The 17,903-nt window shown below is 42.4% G+C and overlaps 1 protein-coding gene across 1 annotated transcript in view; it reads left to right on the forward strand.

Annotated features, from left to right (window-relative positions):
* LOC306695572 (voltage-dependent T-type calcium channel subunit alpha-1H-like) overlaps positions 1-17,903 on the forward strand; it is a gene marked incomplete at its 3' end in the record, with an annotated part of 38,883 nt that overhangs the window by 7,634 nt on the left and 13,346 nt on the right. The window contains exons 4-17 of the mRNA XM_079158835.1: positions 272-369; positions 1,434-1,593; positions 5,240-5,552; positions 5,650-5,742; positions 5,861-6,446; positions 9,113-9,489; positions 11,165-11,316; positions 11,835-12,020; positions 12,277-12,394; positions 12,888-13,043; positions 13,802-13,889; positions 15,141-15,331; positions 16,492-16,779; positions 17,588-17,688. Of these exons, the coding sequence (XP_079014961.1) occupies positions 272-369; positions 1,434-1,593; positions 5,240-5,552; positions 5,650-5,742; positions 5,861-6,446; positions 9,113-9,489; positions 11,165-11,316; positions 11,835-12,020; positions 12,277-12,394; positions 12,888-13,043; positions 13,802-13,889; positions 15,141-15,331; positions 16,492-16,779; positions 17,588-17,688 (2,907 nt within the window). The remainder of the gene's footprint in view (positions 1-271; positions 370-1,433; positions 1,594-5,239; positions 5,553-5,649; positions 5,743-5,860; positions 6,447-9,112; positions 9,490-11,164; positions 11,317-11,834; positions 12,021-12,276; positions 12,395-12,887; positions 13,044-13,801; positions 13,890-15,140; positions 15,332-16,491; positions 16,780-17,587; positions 17,689-17,903) is intronic.

Genomic DNA, 17,903 nt, shown 5'->3' on the forward strand with positions numbered 1-17,903 from the left:
GTTAAATGTCAAGCGTGTGTGTGCGCGTGCTTAGACGAACCGGCGGAAACTTGTGTGTGTGTGTGTGTGTGTGTGCGTGACAGCTGCGCAGAATGACAATGGCATCATTCGGTCCTGAGAGGCAAAGACCTCTGTGATTGGTAGTTAAAAGGCTATGTATCCCAGAGTCGGTGCACCGCGTTCTGCCAGGATCCCTGTAGACCGTCAGGGTTTGCCAAGGTCAGGCTGATCCGGATGCCAGTGACACAGCAGTGGCTTTCCCTCTCCGCAGAATGCTGGAGTACTCGCTTGATGGACACAACGTCAGCCTATCGGCTATCAGGACGGTCCGGGTTCTCCGCCCGCTGCGAGCCATCAACAGAGTTCCCAGTGAGTTTTCATCCTTTTTTCTTCCAACATACACTGCACTCACAGAGCATTACGACCGTTTTTCATTGTCTTTTACCGTCTTGGCTTTGTACTCAAGTCCACCGGCTTTTAAATGAAACAGTGACTGTGAGGATAAAGTGCTGACTATGAACTTCTAAGAGTGTTCACATCTAGATTGGGGGAACAACAGTATAGGACTCAGCTAACTTTAAGACAATGCAGCAGGTCAAAGACTGCAAAGAGAAGAAGAGAAGAGAGAAGGCAATTAAGGGTTTTCTTTTTGGCCAAAACGCATAACATTAGTGACTGGACAATTCACTGACCTGACGGCAATCCACATCATTGTGTGTTTGACTTGGACCAGATTGAGAGCACCCCCCAAAACAACCAAGAAGTGAAGATGACTGCAGTGTGTAGGCCTGGGCAGAGCATCAGCAGGAAAGATGTCTCCTGAAGTCCAATAAACTTTCTGTCCCTTATTACGAGGCAATACTGTATAAAAAGGGATTCGATTTTTACATTGTTCATCTGACATGGAAACACCCTCAGCTGAAAGTCAGCAATTGCATTCATAGCCAAGTCAATAAAAAATGTGTCACCGTCCTTGTACTCTCTGGCTGACCTGTAAATTCCACTTCATTTCATTGCTATTAGCGGCTCCTGCTTTCCTCTTGATGAATGCGTGTTTAAAACAAATCAAGACACAGTGAACAAAGTCATGGAAACCATTGGGATTCTTGCGTTGTTCTAAACAGCTCGTTGCACAAACTGGCCAGCCAGCTTTTTCTTTTTTTACTACACTCTGTGACCTGAGCACAATTTAGACTGAGTGTGGATGAAGTAGCCAAGTCTAAAATCAGTAAAAGGGAAGAATTTGTATCTGTGCTCTTCAGCGTGGTGGAGTGGAGGCCAATTATCACTATTTTAACTCTTAATTATTTGCCATTCAATTAATTGCACTGCTGTGTCCTGTGTCCGCCATTTGTGCTAGTTTTCATGCAGATGTTTGCTCGTATGTGCACAGTTGCCCATGATGTTTATGCTGTATGTGTGTGTGTTGGCAGGTATGCGTATCCTGGTGACCCTCCTTCTAGACACTCTCCCCATGCTGGGCAACGTGCTGGCACTGTGCTTCTTCGTCTTCTTCATCTTCGGCATCGTTGGCGTGCAGCTGTGGGCGGGGCTACTGAGGAACCGCTGTTTCATGGGCGAGGATGTCAAGATGTGAGTTACCATAGTAACCGGCAGATGTCCCAACAAGGGGGGGGGGGGGGGGGTGAATTGGCCTCATTCCTCTGAAATCTGTGTCAAAAGTTTGCTCACAACCGATTAGCTTCTTTCGCTCGGCTATTATTTCTAAGAGGGGATCAATACCACGAGTCTGATCTTGTTTGTTCTCTAATCAGCTCCGTCTGGGAGGAAGTAAATGTGCTTCCGGCTGGAACCTCCAGAATTAGAGATCACAAATCAAGGGAGTTGGGGGATTAAGAGGGCTAAGTGAATTTTTTGTGTCGCTACTCAGGGACTCTCAATGGCTGTTTCAACACGAACCCTCTGAGTTTCATTGTGACTCCAGTTCTCTCCTACGTGATCCTTCTCGATCATCATCGCCGTTACACGACCTCGCTCCTGCTCACATGGTCACGAACACGATGGGATAATATCACATAACATCAGACATCAGCATCATGTTCACCATCTGACCTCACATCTGCTCAACCATCCCGATTAGATAATAATCCCTGACAGCGGTGGATTCAGAGGTGGGGCTGCGTCGAAACAGCCTTTATACTGTTGTACTGTTTGGAGTAGTCAAATAAAATGAATGTAGGTACAGTTACTACACTAACTGAATAAGTACTAATAATGATAATAATAATAATAATAATTAACTTTATTGAAATAGCATCTTTAAAAACAATATTTCAACATGCGTAACAAAGGAAAAACTACATTAAAACATATCTGCTCCACCATTAAACATAAGGACAGTAAATAAAAACCCCAAAATAACATTAAACAGTAAAATAATCACATGAAATTAATAAATAAAAAAATATGTTTTTCTTGTAATTAGTATTTTAATGAATTTTTATATTAACATTATCACATTTTGTTCAACAAATGAAATGACTTTATGTGTGTATAAAAACACAAAAAAACAACCCCCACACAAATCAAATGTTTAAAAGCAACAAATGAATTCTCAGGTGCATAAAGAGTATGTAAGTGTTATGTACGTGGTGTGTGATTTACTTCAAGATCTGTCCACATTCACAATGTATTCAAAGTAGTCTCCCCACTTCACATTTCTCCCTCCTGTCCTTCAAGCTGAAAGAAATGTGTTCGTGTGTTGCCAATTTTGCCTATATTCTGTGAACCGTTCATGGAATAAGGGCTCGTCTGGGTTCCTCCAGTATGATTTGCTTTCCCACCATTATAATGGTCTGAATAAAGTCTGGGACTCCACAGCGAGATGTCATATTGTGGATCACTGAGAAGATACAGCCTCGGGCAGAGCTCTAAATTGGTCCGGGTATTATTTATTATACGTTCATGAACCTTTAGCCAACAGTTCTGAATCATGTGACATTTCCATAGTAGGTGAAGAAGAGGCCCTTCAGAGTTGCAGCAATTCCAACAGTCAGCGTTGTCCCTGAGTTTAAGTCTAAACAGTCAATAAATGCGATTTAGAATCTTAAATTCAATTAATCTAGATTGATATCTCTTGATACCCTCCTAACGTTTTCACATACTGGCCACTTCATTAGGAACACTTGTACAATCTAATACAACAGCTCTGCCATGAATTCTACTTTTACAGAGCGTGTAATTATTCAGCTTTTGTTGACACTGTCTGAAAGGTAATTATTCTACTTTATGTTTTTGTAAATTAACTGTTATTGTCACACAATTGTGCACAGCACAGCACACAGTACAATTGAGCCTCTGTATTTAACCCATCCTAGTTTTAGTCCAGGGAACAGTTTGGTGGTCCGGTGCCTTGCTCAAGTACCTTTGGCACCACTCCAGCTACCATTCCACACTCTGTGCTTAATCATGCAAGGACTTGAACGGGCGACCCTCCAGCTACCAAGCCAAGTCCTCACGGATTAAGCTACTGCTGCCCGTAGTATTGCGGTCATAGTGGGTGGAGGTGTTGTACTGGGGTGCATTATATTGAAAAGTGATTCTATTATATATAGATATACTATATATATCTATATATATATATGTTAAATATGTCCCTCTCATGTATGTAAATGGAGTAGCCAAAAAAAGAAACACCTCTCAATGAAGTGCTATCAAGTTCAACACCACTGCAAACTACAACCTCAATAATAAACATGTAGTTAAATCATCTCTCAGACAGTGCCAATCACAACTTTGTAAAGATATATTTTATGTATTGGCTCACATCAGATTCTACAAGCCTACTTATTGAAGTGGCCAACGAGTGTACATGATCCCACTCTTTCTCTGCAACATCAATGTTCAAATCTGCTGTCAGAGCATAAGATACAGTAACTGCCTGCTGCAAATTCATTGCATAATAAATAGACACCTCTTGTGCCAGACCCATAACCTTTATAGTCTGAGAGAGAAGGTCTGTTGATGATGTGGGATTCCGTTCCCCATAACGTAGACTAGCAGGTGGTGGAGTAAAAAGATGGGGTTTAAAAAGTGATTGTGATTAAAGAGTGAATGAGCAAACTACTCAGTTATTTGCCAGTAATTCTCTGTTGTCACATTGGAGAGCTGTAAACTCAAAGTAGTTCAGTTTATTATGACTATAACACAGCATTATGACAAAAACAGAGGCACTGCATTATTCTAATTTTATCATGCATGGAGTCTATGATTGCATTCTAACATACGACAGCTGCACGAGGAAAGACAATATCACATTGTTATTGGCTCCTGCTTTTATCTCATGTGGTCACATTCGCCTGCTGCAGAAGTAGCCAATACATCTTTACCCAGAGCTAATCCTTCTCTAGATTTTATTTTCAGTTAGCAATTTGGATTTGTTTCTGCTTCATAAACAGGAAAATGACCGTCCTCAATAATGAGTGAGGGAGTGCTGTTTCTCTGTGACCCTTCTCTACACCACAGATGATTGATTGCTTATCTCTCCACTGCACCCTCCCTCTCTCTTTTCTTTTTTCCCTTCATCTGTATTTCTCTCTGTTTACTCATTTCCTCCTTCAGTGAACTTGTGTCTTTCTGTTTTTTTTTCAGCAATCAGACCTTTTGTACAAACAAAATGTCGATACAATTTTCTATCTTTCTAATCATTTTTCAAACTTTACCTGAATTTGTCCTGAAACATGTTGTGTGTTTTATTTTTGGCCGATTTAAGCAGAAGACCAGTGACATTCAATGTGTTCCTTATTGGACAAAAACCAACAACGAAATGATTTGAATAACAAGTATTATTTGTGCATCCAAAGTCTGATACAGTGTATTCCTCTGTGCTATAGAGCTCCATTGTTGTCCAAAATGAGTCAATCTCACATACATGGCCCTGTTGTTGTAAGTGCCCACTAGTTCACCGAATGTCCAAATAATCCGTATCTGAAAATAGTCTGCAATAGATGTAATGTTTGTTCCTGCCTGAGTATTGACTGCCAAAAACAACAACAATGTCCAGCTGTTAATGCAAAAATGCAACTACATTTCTGTGATCTATTTTCTTAAGGACCAAATGGAGCCTTGGGCTGAGTGCCCCAGACAGAAAAAAATAAGTAAAAAACTTCTGAGAAACAGACTCAAGCATTGTTGGTTTTGGTCTTTTTGGAGCATTTGTTGACAATAAGGATGTACTTTTTTTTAATGTTTAATAAATAAAAGAATATATTGTTTTCAGGAGATATAACATCTCCTTCCTGAGTGGCTACTATCGGCCGGATGGCACCGAGGACCATCCCTTCATCTGCTCAATGGAAAGAGAGAACGGGATGCTCCGATGCACTGACGTGCCTCGCCGCCGTGTGAGCGGGACTTCCTGCTTCCTGGGTGCTGAGGAGGCCCGTCCAGAGATGGGACTCAAAGTAGATGAAGCGGTGTCATGTGTAAACTGGTACCAGTATTACAATGAGTGTCGTGCCGGCGAAGTAAACCCACACAAAGGAGCTATTAACTTTGATAACATCGGATATGCATGGATTGCCATTTTTCAGGTAAATGTTTGAATGATTTATTTAAAGATATCCATCTTTAATCATTTCATGATGATGCACACTACACACTACATTCTGTGTGTGTGCTTTCATACAGGTAATTACTCTTGAAGGTTGGGTGGACATCATGTACTACGTCATGGATGCACATTCCTTCTACAACTTTATCTACTTCATCTTCTTAATTATTGTAAGCGATCACACACACACACACACACACACACACACGTAAAAACAGCTAGACCACATACTGTATACCGTATACTTTGTGCTACAACAGAGTGTAATGTGTACCTTGTCATGACCAGGTGGGCTCCTTCTTCATGATCAACTTGTGCCTGGTCGTCATTGCAACCCAGTTTTCTGAAACAAAGCAGAGGGAACATGCATTAATGAAATCAGAGCAGAACGCCCGGCAGCTCCACCAATCAGCTTCCACGCTGGCCAGCGACAGTCAACCAGGAAGCTGCTACGAGGAGATGATCCGCTACATTGCTCACCTGGGCCGCAAGGCGTGGCGACGACTGTCCCGCTGCTACACTCAGAAACGCAAACACTTTCACTGCGCGTGCGCGTGCGCGTGCAGAAAGAACCGAGGGGGCGGAACGGCCAGAGGGAGCGGAGCAGGAGAAATGAACGGACTTGCCCACCGGCACTCAGGACACGTGCCCAACGACCTGTCGCACATTCATCAGCTTTATCATCACCATCACCAGCGTCATCACCAGCATCAACAGCCTCAGCCTGAGCCTGTGGTCAGAAATGGAGGGAATGGTTTTAATTATCCCTTCATATCACCCCTCCTCAGTCACCTGGATGCAAAGGCCCTGGACAAGAAGAGGCTGGTTGCCAAAGAGGCCATCAACAGACTGCCACAGCTGGAGGTGGAGCATGGTGAGTACAAAGGTGTGTGTGTGTGTGTGTGTGTGATTGTGAATGTGTGAGTGCCAGTGCTGTCAAGGACACAGCTCGACAACCTGGGCCTTACAGGGGTGGATGCTTAGATGTGGAGGCCCCCTGTATTCTAGCAACGTTAGCAGTGATTTGTTTGATAAAAAGAGTCAACAGAGCTTTAATGTTCCTCTGTTTGTGTTTGTCAGAGTGATTTGGGTAACTTTGCTTTATTCTTCAAATACTTTCTGAAAGAAAACTAATCCTTGAGGCTCACTTCTACCAAATTACAACAGAGAGTATTTTTCCCACTCGCCTTCGGCAGCATCAAGACATGCAGATCACAGACGTCTGCCCCTCTGACGCAATGGAGGTGAATTTAATTTTTGCTTTTTGGTGCTCAAAGTATTATGATGAAGAAGAAGAGCTTCCACTTGCTAGAATCTGCACATAAAAAAAAAACATTAACAAGCTTTTGGTCATAGACCTTGATTAGGCCTACAAGGTAAAGTGAATGCAAGAACACTGTGGCGTATTTATAATCAGGTAATTAGCCCAAAGGCAACACATCTGTCTATCCCTTACATAAGATCACACTTGGGGTATTGTAGTCACATGGGATTTGTGGACAACAAATATGAGGAATACGGTGAATGAAGGGGAAGGGAAAAACACATTACCAGCAGCTGCATGCTACATAAACAAGGATGCTGTGAAAAAAAACCCATCAGGAAAATGCTGTCATACCCCACAACACCAATGTTTGAAAAGGAAATGATGTCAAATACGAGCTCAAGTCAAACTACTTACTCAAGCCTAAAGGTTGATGTGTCAACAATTGACAATTGATCCAAGACATCTCTTTCAAACAACCTTTTGTCCAGATCTCCTCCTCTATGATCGATTCCCTGTCTGTGGGGAGTTAAAGTTAGGGTTGGTAATCTTCTTTGATATTTTTGATGAAATTCTCATTACGTCCCAAAAGAAATCAATTAATCAAATGTTCTGACTACAAAAACATCTGGTATCTGTGGCTGTCGCAGGACTGTAATAAGCCTGTCCAATCATTTGGCCCGAATATAATGATTGGACTGGCTACCTGCCTGCCTGCCTGACTATATTCTGATGATGCACTCATTGGTCTTCACCAAAGTCCTCCACAAGCTGCTAGATTAACAGCTGTGAGTATCTCCAATAGCCATGTTCATTGTTTACGTTCATAGTGATCATGTTGGGGGAGTGCCTTTGGAGGGAGGCCTGAAGGGACGGGCTGTCATGTTGCCGACTTGATGACTTTCTTGCTAGATTTAGGGACTTTTGGGGCTCGTGCTGATAGCTACTTTCATTGCAAAATAGTTGGCAACACTGGTCTGGGTTTTTCGGTTGGATCATTTTGAAAATCTAGTGTACTCCTGCTAGTTTCTCACGATTACCAACCTTAGCTTTAAGATGTGAAAGTTAGGAAGTGAGTATTCATTAAAATGATTTTCAATAGGATACTGAAGATAATGTCAAATAACTCCATAAAGGACTACTACATTAAATTGTACTTCCTTAAAATTGGGGGACTCACACTTCATGGAAACATCAAAGAGGATGGTTAAAATCAAAGCAGCAGATGCCAAGATACCCTGACTTTAAATCCCCGCTGTGCTCCAAAAGACCAACATGTCCTTCAAACTCTGTACGCATGCTTTCCATAATACAGTTGTAATCTCTAAGCCGAGGTAACCCTGATGACATCACAATGACATCTTCTGGGGCTATTTCCTGAGACTTTACAAAGCCCCTCCAGAGTTAGAAGACATTGGACTGTTTTCACAGGCTGAATACTCCCCATGATAAGTGACCATGATGTGTACAATCGGTTAAGATAAAATAATATAAAATGTTAATACAATGCAGTTATACATCATAATTGTAGCGGACACACTTGCAATACAGAAACAAGTGAGTAGAAATTATTCAGTATGTGCTGACATGCAGTGGGCCAAAATGCTGAAAATTGAAGCTCCAGGTACATTTACTTTTTTGCAGTGCAGAGCCATTTTCAGCAAGTCTGCCTGCTGAAAGTTTCCTTACAGCTCACATTATCTGTGGACACACACCACAGAACGACTAGATTGGATTCCCTATATCGGTCTCCAACTAAACATGAATTTGTGATAATAATTGCGATGACAAGTGAACTGCCCGTGTTAGATTAGTGTTTGTTGGTATGTCATTGGAGCATTCCTCCCGAGATGCTTGCTAATGAATTCTGCTGAAATTTTACTCCCGCTTCACTCCACGCCCCTTCCCCCCCAACACGCACACACACACACACACACACACACACACACACACACACACACACACACACACACACACACACACACACACACACACACACACACACACACAAACACACACACACACACACACACATCCCTGTTCTAATAAAAGAACTCCCCATCTTCACAAAAGCATCCCAGCTGCACAGTTGCTTCTATTTTATTGAATGTTTGTCTCCCAGAAATGAAATGAAGGTGCTCTCCTTTAGCAAGCAGAGAATATATTGAATGAGAGAATGGTTGCAGGAGTGCAACATACAGAATTTACTGTTACCTTTGTGCTTGTATGATTTTTGTGGCCCATGTCTACATCACCTCCTCCTTGTGTCTGTGCAGGTGGGTGCACTGGGCCCCCTGGGTTACCATTGCCAGGTGAAGTTCAAGGAGACTCCTCAGTATGCCCGTACTGCATTTACTACAACCAAATTAATGACAGCAAAAATGTTAATGAGCCGCCTGAAGACCAGCATCATGGGTACAGCAACTCATGCCATGGCAACAGCCCGTGTCATAGTAACAGCCCATGTCACTGTAGCAGCCCCTGCCACGGTGATGCACAGGTGTCTGAGCCAACGAAAAGGCTGTGCGAGCGTTGCTGGGCGGGACTCCAAACTAAACTGGAACTCATTGTTGGCAGCAGATACTTCAGCAGAGGAATCATGATTGCCATCCTTATTAACACACTGTCGATGGGCATAGAGTACCACGAACAGGTATGTTTGTGTGTGTGTGTTAGCGTTAGAGGCTGTATGTTTGTCTATGCACATGCGTAGCCATGTGCATGCCTCTTTGCAGATTGGACGTGACTACAGTTTGATTGAGAGCGGATGTGCTAATCATTGTGTGTGTGGTGGGGTCAATAAACGTACCCTTCAATCATCATTTACAGCACCGAGCATATGGGATCACGAAGTGTGTGATTGTGTGTGTGTGTGTGTGTGTGTGCGTGCGTGTGTGCATGCATGTGTCAGGAGGTGGAGAAACTCATAAGACCTGAAGTGTTAATTAAAGCGTGACCCTGGGACAGAGAGAGTGAGAGGAGACGGAGCAGAGTGAGAGAAGAGAGCGAGAGCGAATGAGGAGGAAGAGGAGGACAGATCTGACATTGTGATTGGCTGAAAGGCAGGAGTAGACTGTGGGAGACGTGGGAAGATTGCGTTTGGCCCATTTCCTGAACAATATGACTGATCTGGATGGCCTTGACTTCTTGAATAGCTAATGTTTAAGGATAAGTCCAGCTTTATTTCATCCTTTTTTTTACTATCAACTATCTTTTGAAGAAACCAAAACCAACAGAGAAAGTGTTTAACTGAATTAAGTGATATATGAATACGTTGCCAAAGCTCCATATAGCTTTTTTTTCCTCTGTGCCATAGAAATCAATTGTCATCTAAAAACTATTAAGTACAAAGAGCCTGACAATTTCATTGGACTACGTTCCCTCATTTCAGGGAAAGTGAAAAGTGCAGTTTAGTCTGAAACACCTCAGAGACTTGTTTCTCGATCTCTGGAGAGTAGCTCTGTGTCAGGCAAATGTCACCGAGCATGCTCAGAGGCATATAGTTACTTGTTTACAATGTTGTGTTGGTTTGAAGAGCTGGGAGAAATAAACCACAATGTTTGTGTTCACTGTAATGAAAAAATGCCACCTAATGCCACGGTACAAGGTGGCTCTTTTTAATACCAAAGAGAGCTTTATGGTAGGGACTCACAAGATGTATTACACTTTGGATATGCAGACAATAGACTACTTTTTCTTAAGATTTGTTCATAGTCTTTTAAAGTAAAAACAAACTTTACGTTTTTTTTAAGTGGTTCTCAAACTTTTTCTGTCATGCACCAGTTTGCCCAACATTTTTTCAAAAGTCATTATCTAGAACTTTACATGAACTACTGTTGTGCTAATTGAAAATGTCGAGCTAAACGGGAACACAAAGACACTTTTACTTCTTTGAAAGTGAAGATTTATAAAAATATTGTCAGTGTTTTGCAGTCTGAATCAATCTTGATAACTTTGGTAGCACTCTTGTTGGACAAAAATCATATTAATTAACACGCCTGCCCTGCAGTTTGAGAACCACTTGTTTGAATAATATCAATGATATTAATAATAAAAGTAATAAAACTCTCTCTACTCCAAAGGATTATGGGTAACCTGCATTAAAGTCCTGGAGCGGCTTCTCTCTCCGTATCTAAGACTTCATTCTCATAAACCTTCACTGTAGCCCCGAGTAGCAATTCCAAAACTCCTATCATGTTGACTCTACTGCTCTCCTCACTGCCAGTCTGTCTGCCTCTGTTTATTTGTTCATATTTGCTCTTTGCCTGTCTAATATCTGTACATCAATCTCTCCTCGTTTTCTCTCCACAAACACTGCTCCTCTTCAGCCGAAGGAGCTGACAGATATTTTGGAGATCAGTAACATGGTGTTCACAAGTCTGTTCAGTCTGGAGATGCTGCTGAAGCTCATGGCTCTCGGGCTCTTTGGCTACATCAAGAACCCCTACAACGGCTTTGACAGCATCATTGTCATCATCAGGTGGGTCCCTGAGGGGAGGGGGGGGGGGGGGGGTCCTCTGACTGTATATTTACTCCAAAATAGGAATTTCTGTTTATAGGTATTCATTCTGTCATTTGAATATCCTCACTGCGGTTACGTCTCCCAAACTGTCACAATGGCTCTGCATCTGGTTGCACTCTTAGTCCAAGAGGCCTGTGTTCACTCCATTGTGTTGTACGACAAGCTAAATTATGTATCTGTGCTTGAAGGGCTTTGCTTGTTTACCAGTGCCAGTGCGCACTGCTCTCACCTCTTCCATTGGCTGGCAAGTTGTAAACAGCATTGGCCCATATCCTCTTTTCAGAATCCACATTGTCACTGTCAGAAAAATGACAGAGCACTTTTCCTACCTGGAAGTGAGGCTTTTGTGGATGATATTAATGTGGACTTCAAAAGAGTTAGAGCTGCAGTTCAGTACATATTGATTCCTTTCGGTTGCTTTAAATGTGAATTTAACTTTGTGCTTATGATCTGCCTGTCATTGCTGTGTGTTTTAGTGTGTGGGAGATTGTCGGTGAGGCAGAGGGAGGGTTGTCGGTGCTTCGCACCTTCCGGCTGTTGAGAGTTTTGAAGCTAGTCCGCTTCCTTCCCGCCCTGAGGAGGCAGCTGGTGGTGCTGATGAAGACCATGGACAATGTGGCCACGTTCAGCATGTTGCTTATGCTCTTTATTTTCATATTCAGGTATAGTCTTTCTCTCTCTAAAAGTGATACTGCATGCTGAGACAATCCAATCTGTTTTCTCAGCTTTAATTACATATTACAAGAATCAAAATCATTAGTTCTGACCTTTTTCTTACGTCGTTACAGTTTTATATTACTACATGCATCATCACCTTTTACACATACGCAATTATTCACACAGGCATTACATATACAAATGTAATGACCATTTAATGAAAGTAATATGTTTTCTCATTGTTTTGTTCGTGTGTCGCAGTATCTTGGGGATGCATTTGTTCGGCTGTAAATTCGGTTTGCAACAAGACGGTGGAGACACTTTACCCGACAGAAAGAACTTTGACTCTCTGCTCTGGGCGACTGTCACTGTGTTTCAGGTTAGACAAACACTCTCTCTCTCTCTCACACACAGATACAAACATACAGATATGAATGAGCACACAAATAAGTACATCGAGAATATTTAATTCTGAGGAATTTCCCCATCGATTAATTACTGTTAAATGGTATTTTAAAATGAATTGGATGAGATTCAAAAGCAGCAGCTGCTGCTTTCACTGGTAGTAGCCCGGGTGATGTTCTCTCTTATTTCATTTGCTCCAGTTTGGGAGTGCTCACACTCCCATTTTTTTTCCAACAAAATTTAAAAACTCTCCCAGTGGGCAGGTAAGATACGCTTCACAAGCAAAGTGGGAGGAAGAGTAATGAAACAAGCACTCTACAGGAGCTCATTTAACACTGATGAGCATAATTACCATTCCACTGACAATGTGATATTAAATGAAGAATCTGCTCTTATTCTTCTCTCTTCTTCTTTATTGTTCTAATCCCCACGTATCTTTGACTTCCACCGTCTCTTCCCATCTGCAGATCCTCACCCAGGAGGACTGGAACGCGGTGCTCTATAACGGGATGGCCTCCACCACCCCGTTGGCTGCCCTCTACTTTGTAGCCCTCATGACCTTTGGCAACTACGTCCTCTTCAACCTGCTTGTAGCCATTTTGGTTGAGGGCTTTCAAGCCGAAGTAAGGGCAAAGATGCTGTTTTATTTGAGCTGCTTAGAGAATGAGGCAGAGAGAACGAGACTAATTGAGCTCTGTTGTGCTGATAATACCAAAGCTGCCTACAAGAGAATAATCTCCACCATCCTGCCTGTGTGGTTTCTCCCCTCTCTCTCTTTATCCATTACGCTTGTTCTTTCTCAGTTGTCCTCCCTTTCTCTATCTCACTCTCTCTTTCCATCCCCTTGTCTCTCTTTCTCTCTATCTCTCTTTCTCACTGACACACTCGCACAATACTCCCCAGGGTAGGATGTGTTTGATATCGCCTGCCATTCACAGCTGGTGAGCTTTTGTTGTTTAGTTTTCATCTTTTATCTCCAGCATCAGAGAGTACTTGCGTCCTCCCTCTCTCTCTCTCTCTCTCTCTCTCTCTCTCTCTCTCTCGCTCTCTCTCTCTCTCTCTCTCTAAAACACACACACACATACAGAGAGAGAGAGATACCCTTTGCCAAAGCCTTCTGCCTCCATCTTTCTGGCGTGAATTTTAATTAAATTCTGTAAAGCTTTATTGGCGTGACTACAGGAGATCGCTGCCAAAGCCATGCACATAACTCAACTATAGAACACTGGAGACCCCCTTTGCCCGTCTGCCTTCCACTCTTTGTCTCTCGGTGTTTCCCTCTCGACTTACTCATATTTTTCACTTTTACAGCAGTCAACAGACAGTGAGAAAGGGGAAGGTGAGGCTGATGATGAAGATGTGTGTGTGTGTGTGTTTTTAGGGAGATGCCAACAGATCTGAGTCAGATGACGAGAGACAATCGCTCAGTTTCGAGGATGAGGAGAAGTTGAGAGAGCTGTACGCTGCAGGTACAAACTCTTAGATAAACTGTGGGACATATTTGTGCTTTACATACACACTTCATCGTGTTTTGAGAAGGGTAGTGTATTAACTGTTACACTGCCGAACGGCTCACTCTCCGTTGTTGTATGTGTGTGCTTTTGCTCCTAAATGACCCACACACATTTTAGCATTGGTCGGGGATGCAGCAATGTCATGGCACTTGTATTGCTCAGGACACAAAGAAGCGTAGTGTCGAGTATGAAGTTGTTTTGATTAGCGGTTCTAGAGAAAGCTGCAAGCAGCAATACCGGTGGGAATGGGCCAATTCCCATTCCGAACAGGTATATTTTGAATGAGCACGGCACCAGTGGCTAATAATAACATTGTACTCACCAAGGTAATTTCTGAGATCAGGGAAATGCAGCTCTAAAAAGACGTCGGACAGGACAAGAAACACAAGCAACACAAGTCAGATGATCAGATTTTAAACAAACATGAATGGTAAAGTTATAACCCAAACTGTCTAAATGTCACAGTTTATAGACCAACTTTGACCTACCATACTTGTCATAGTTGTATATCACATAAGGCCAAGCAGCCCCTAAGATCATTTTGATGAAGCCCCAAAATTCTGTAAAATTGTCTATTCATTTCAAATACTTTTCCATGGTTTGTATTCAGTAATCATTGAAAAACAGCAGCCTGGGAGTACATTAGTAGCCGAGTGGTTACAGTGCATGCCATATATTTGCAGTGTCATCCCTCTCTCTCCCATTTCTACACTGTCAATTAAGGCGAAATGTCCCAAAAAGCAATCTTAAAAAAACAACCAAACAACAGCTGCACATCTCAGAGTTTCTCTCTGGGGATCTATAAGCTGTTTTCTAAGATTGTTATCTATTCTGCCAGGGATAGAAAGTGTCATTTGTTGAACTGTGGTATGTTTTCAAGTTTTTTTTTTACATTTGTTTTGGCCTAAAATTGACAATGTTTTTATTAAATAGTGCCTAAAAAATATTGGTAGCTACAATTTAAAATTCCACTATGTGCATCTTTAAATAATAAAATGTAAACTGCACTTTAGGTGCTTCAATTCCCAAAAAAAAAATGTGGACATCAGCTCTGTGTCTTCAGTGGTTGCTACAGCCCTGATCATAACCAATACAAATGATGGCCAAAAATGAAAATAAAAAAAGTTCCTACTTTCAATAAACTGGAGTCATCCTGTAAAAAAAGTTTGCATAATTGTGTGTGTGTGTGTGTGTGTGTGTGTGCAGAGCTCAAGATTCAGGCCATGATGCTGAGCCCCAATGGTCTCTTGAACCCCAAAGCCTCCATGCCCCATCACCTTCCTCCTCCTTTGCCGGTCATCACGCACACTGCAGCCACGCCCACCATAAACTACAGCCTGTCACGCCGAGCGAGTGGTGCTTCCATGGACACCCACAGCCTCGAGCAGAGGTCACCGGTGAGCCTTGGACACGTGCCTCAACTTACATTATCACCACATTAAATATCAGTAATTAAGTTGATTTACAGAAGCACCTAGACTGAGAATGATGAAATATATTAAAAAGCAGACAAAGCCAGGCTGAGCTGTGATTTAACTATGATTGGAAAGAAGAATATCTACATTTTCAAATTGGGGATTTGTGATTGTTTTGCACAAAACCTACAAAAAATCTGAGTTTTATAATCCATATGAGAAAACACAACATCGTTGGCATTCTTAACACCTAACAAATTACTTGAATACATTTCCTTCCTCATATAACATTTGCAAATATCTTGCAACCGACATTTTTTCAGCCAGCCTGCTCTATTAAGTCATGTCTCCGGTCTGTGTGTCAATACGTCTCACACCCGAGTGGATCCAAGCAAAGTTATATATCAGCTCTGATCATGTGGCGTGTCAGAATCATCACAAGAGAGAAATGTGTTATTTTAGGTGTGACAGAGTGTAACCTGTGCAGTGCAGAGAAAAATGATATGCATTGCTGCTCTTTTCAACCGCCGCTGCCTGTTAATTGGCGGCACGCTGCTGTCAGTGATGGTGTTCTCTCCAGCTGTGGGTGTTTGAGTGGTTGGACGATGGGGATTTTTCTTCAAGTTTTCCTGGCCTTTTGGTGACATTTCAGGTGGTTTATTAGCTTTTGCTCGCAAAATAACGTCGGTGTTTTTGACTGTCGTCACCCTCTCTGAATCTGGTTTCACACAGAACAATGCACATCATTTTTTACAGTACTGCTTTTGTCAGAACTAGTGTTGAATGAATATATTTGACTTATTTAGATTAATGTCCTGCTTTTTTTTTTGTTAATCCATCACAGAAATTAGGAGCGTTTGTTTTGATGCAACGGGTTTCCCCGCTAATACAAACACGACAGAATTATTGTCACGTAAAAATGTGATCACATATAGGCCTGAATCGAGATCATGATCGTATTTCAGTTAATCGGACAGTTTGTCCTCATGTACAGGCTGGTGTTTGGTTCACAGCGCTGCTACTGGCCAATAAATTCACAGAGCACCTTTAATCTGTTCAGAATTAAATCTTTATTTGCGCTTAAAGGAGTCAATTTAGAAATCCAACTACTTGTTCCTGGTTGTTTGAAGTTGCCTTCACAGGTTCCGTGGGACTGCGGTTCAGAGAGCCGTCGCTCCAGCTGGACCAGCATCGGCCGAGCCCCCAGCCTCCACAGGAGGAGTCAGTCAGGGGAGATGGAGTCCCTGCTGTCCGACCCACACACAAGCTCAGACCTCAGCAGCAAGGAGCCGTCGCTGGATCAATCGGAGTACCTGCAGGTGCCCGTGTTCCACCCGCCCGACTGCAACGGCACCACCTTTCACCTCCCCGATGATGCTGCCCTGACCACGCTCTGCCACAGCGATCTGGAGGAGGAAGAGATAGAGGAGGTACAGCTCTCTGCTCTTGTTTTAATTATTTAAATATAGATGTTTGTTTGTGTGAGAGGACCATGTTAGAGTTACAAGGAAAAAGCATTATCATGGTGACCCCCTTCTGTTATTTCCAGTTAAACCAAGTTGATAAAAAAAATAGTTTTCGGTGTGTTCAGAAGTTCAAAAACTGCTGCTAATTGTCTTGTGAAGGCATAAATTCCAACCGTAGTACCCTTGGACTCGTATGAATTTAGATTATGAGCAGGGTGGAGGAAATATTGGGAACATTGTTTGATAAACTTGTTCTGTGTTGGAAATGTTGTGAGGTCACTACTGCAGTTCAATGTTTTACACCAAGTGAAACAATTTAAATTTCATTGCATTTATACAGCAACCACTGACAGCGCTTTACACTGCATGTCAACATTCACCCATTAATAACACACACAGTCATACACTGACGGCAGAGGCTGCCATGCAAGGTGCCAAACTGCCCATAAGGATCTAATCTAAATGCTTATCCACACACACCCACTCACACACCGATGGCACAGATTTCGGGAGCAATTTTGGGTTCGGCATCTTCGACATGTGGACTGGAGGAGCCGGGGGATTGTTGATCTTCTGATTAGTGGGCGACCCCCTCTACCTCCTGAGCCACAGCCGCCCAATTCTGAATTATAACGAGGCCACTGCATGATTAATTTAAAGAGTACTCAGAAAACGTCAAAATAGTTTGTCAAAATTCTCATGCAAATTTGTGTCTGTGTGTGTGTGTGTGTGTGTGTGTGTGTGCGTGTGTGTGTGTGTGTGTTATTTTCAGAGTTTATGTAAGAAGCTGAAGAAGATTCTGGAGCCTTATGAGCCTCAGTGGTGCCTGGAGCATGAAGAGTGGTCTCTCTATCTGTTCGCTCCACACAACCGGTAAATACACACTATACACACACACAGTCAAAAACACACACACGCACGCACACACATAACACTGCCTCTAATATTCCCCTGAGTGGCCTAGGTGGCTTAAAACAAAGCGAATGGAAGCAGTTGATTGATGTTGAATGATGTCAGTTGAAGTGTGAAGGTCACAGTGAAGGTTTAGTACAGTGATCACTTTTATCAATTAAAGCTGGCTGAGTTGA

The sequence above is a fragment of the Pholis gunnellus genome (genome assembly GCF_910591455.1).
Source record: "Pholis gunnellus genome assembly, chromosome: 5".
Taxonomy (NCBI): Eukaryota; Metazoa; Chordata; class Actinopteri; order Perciformes; family Pholidae; genus Pholis; species Pholis gunnellus.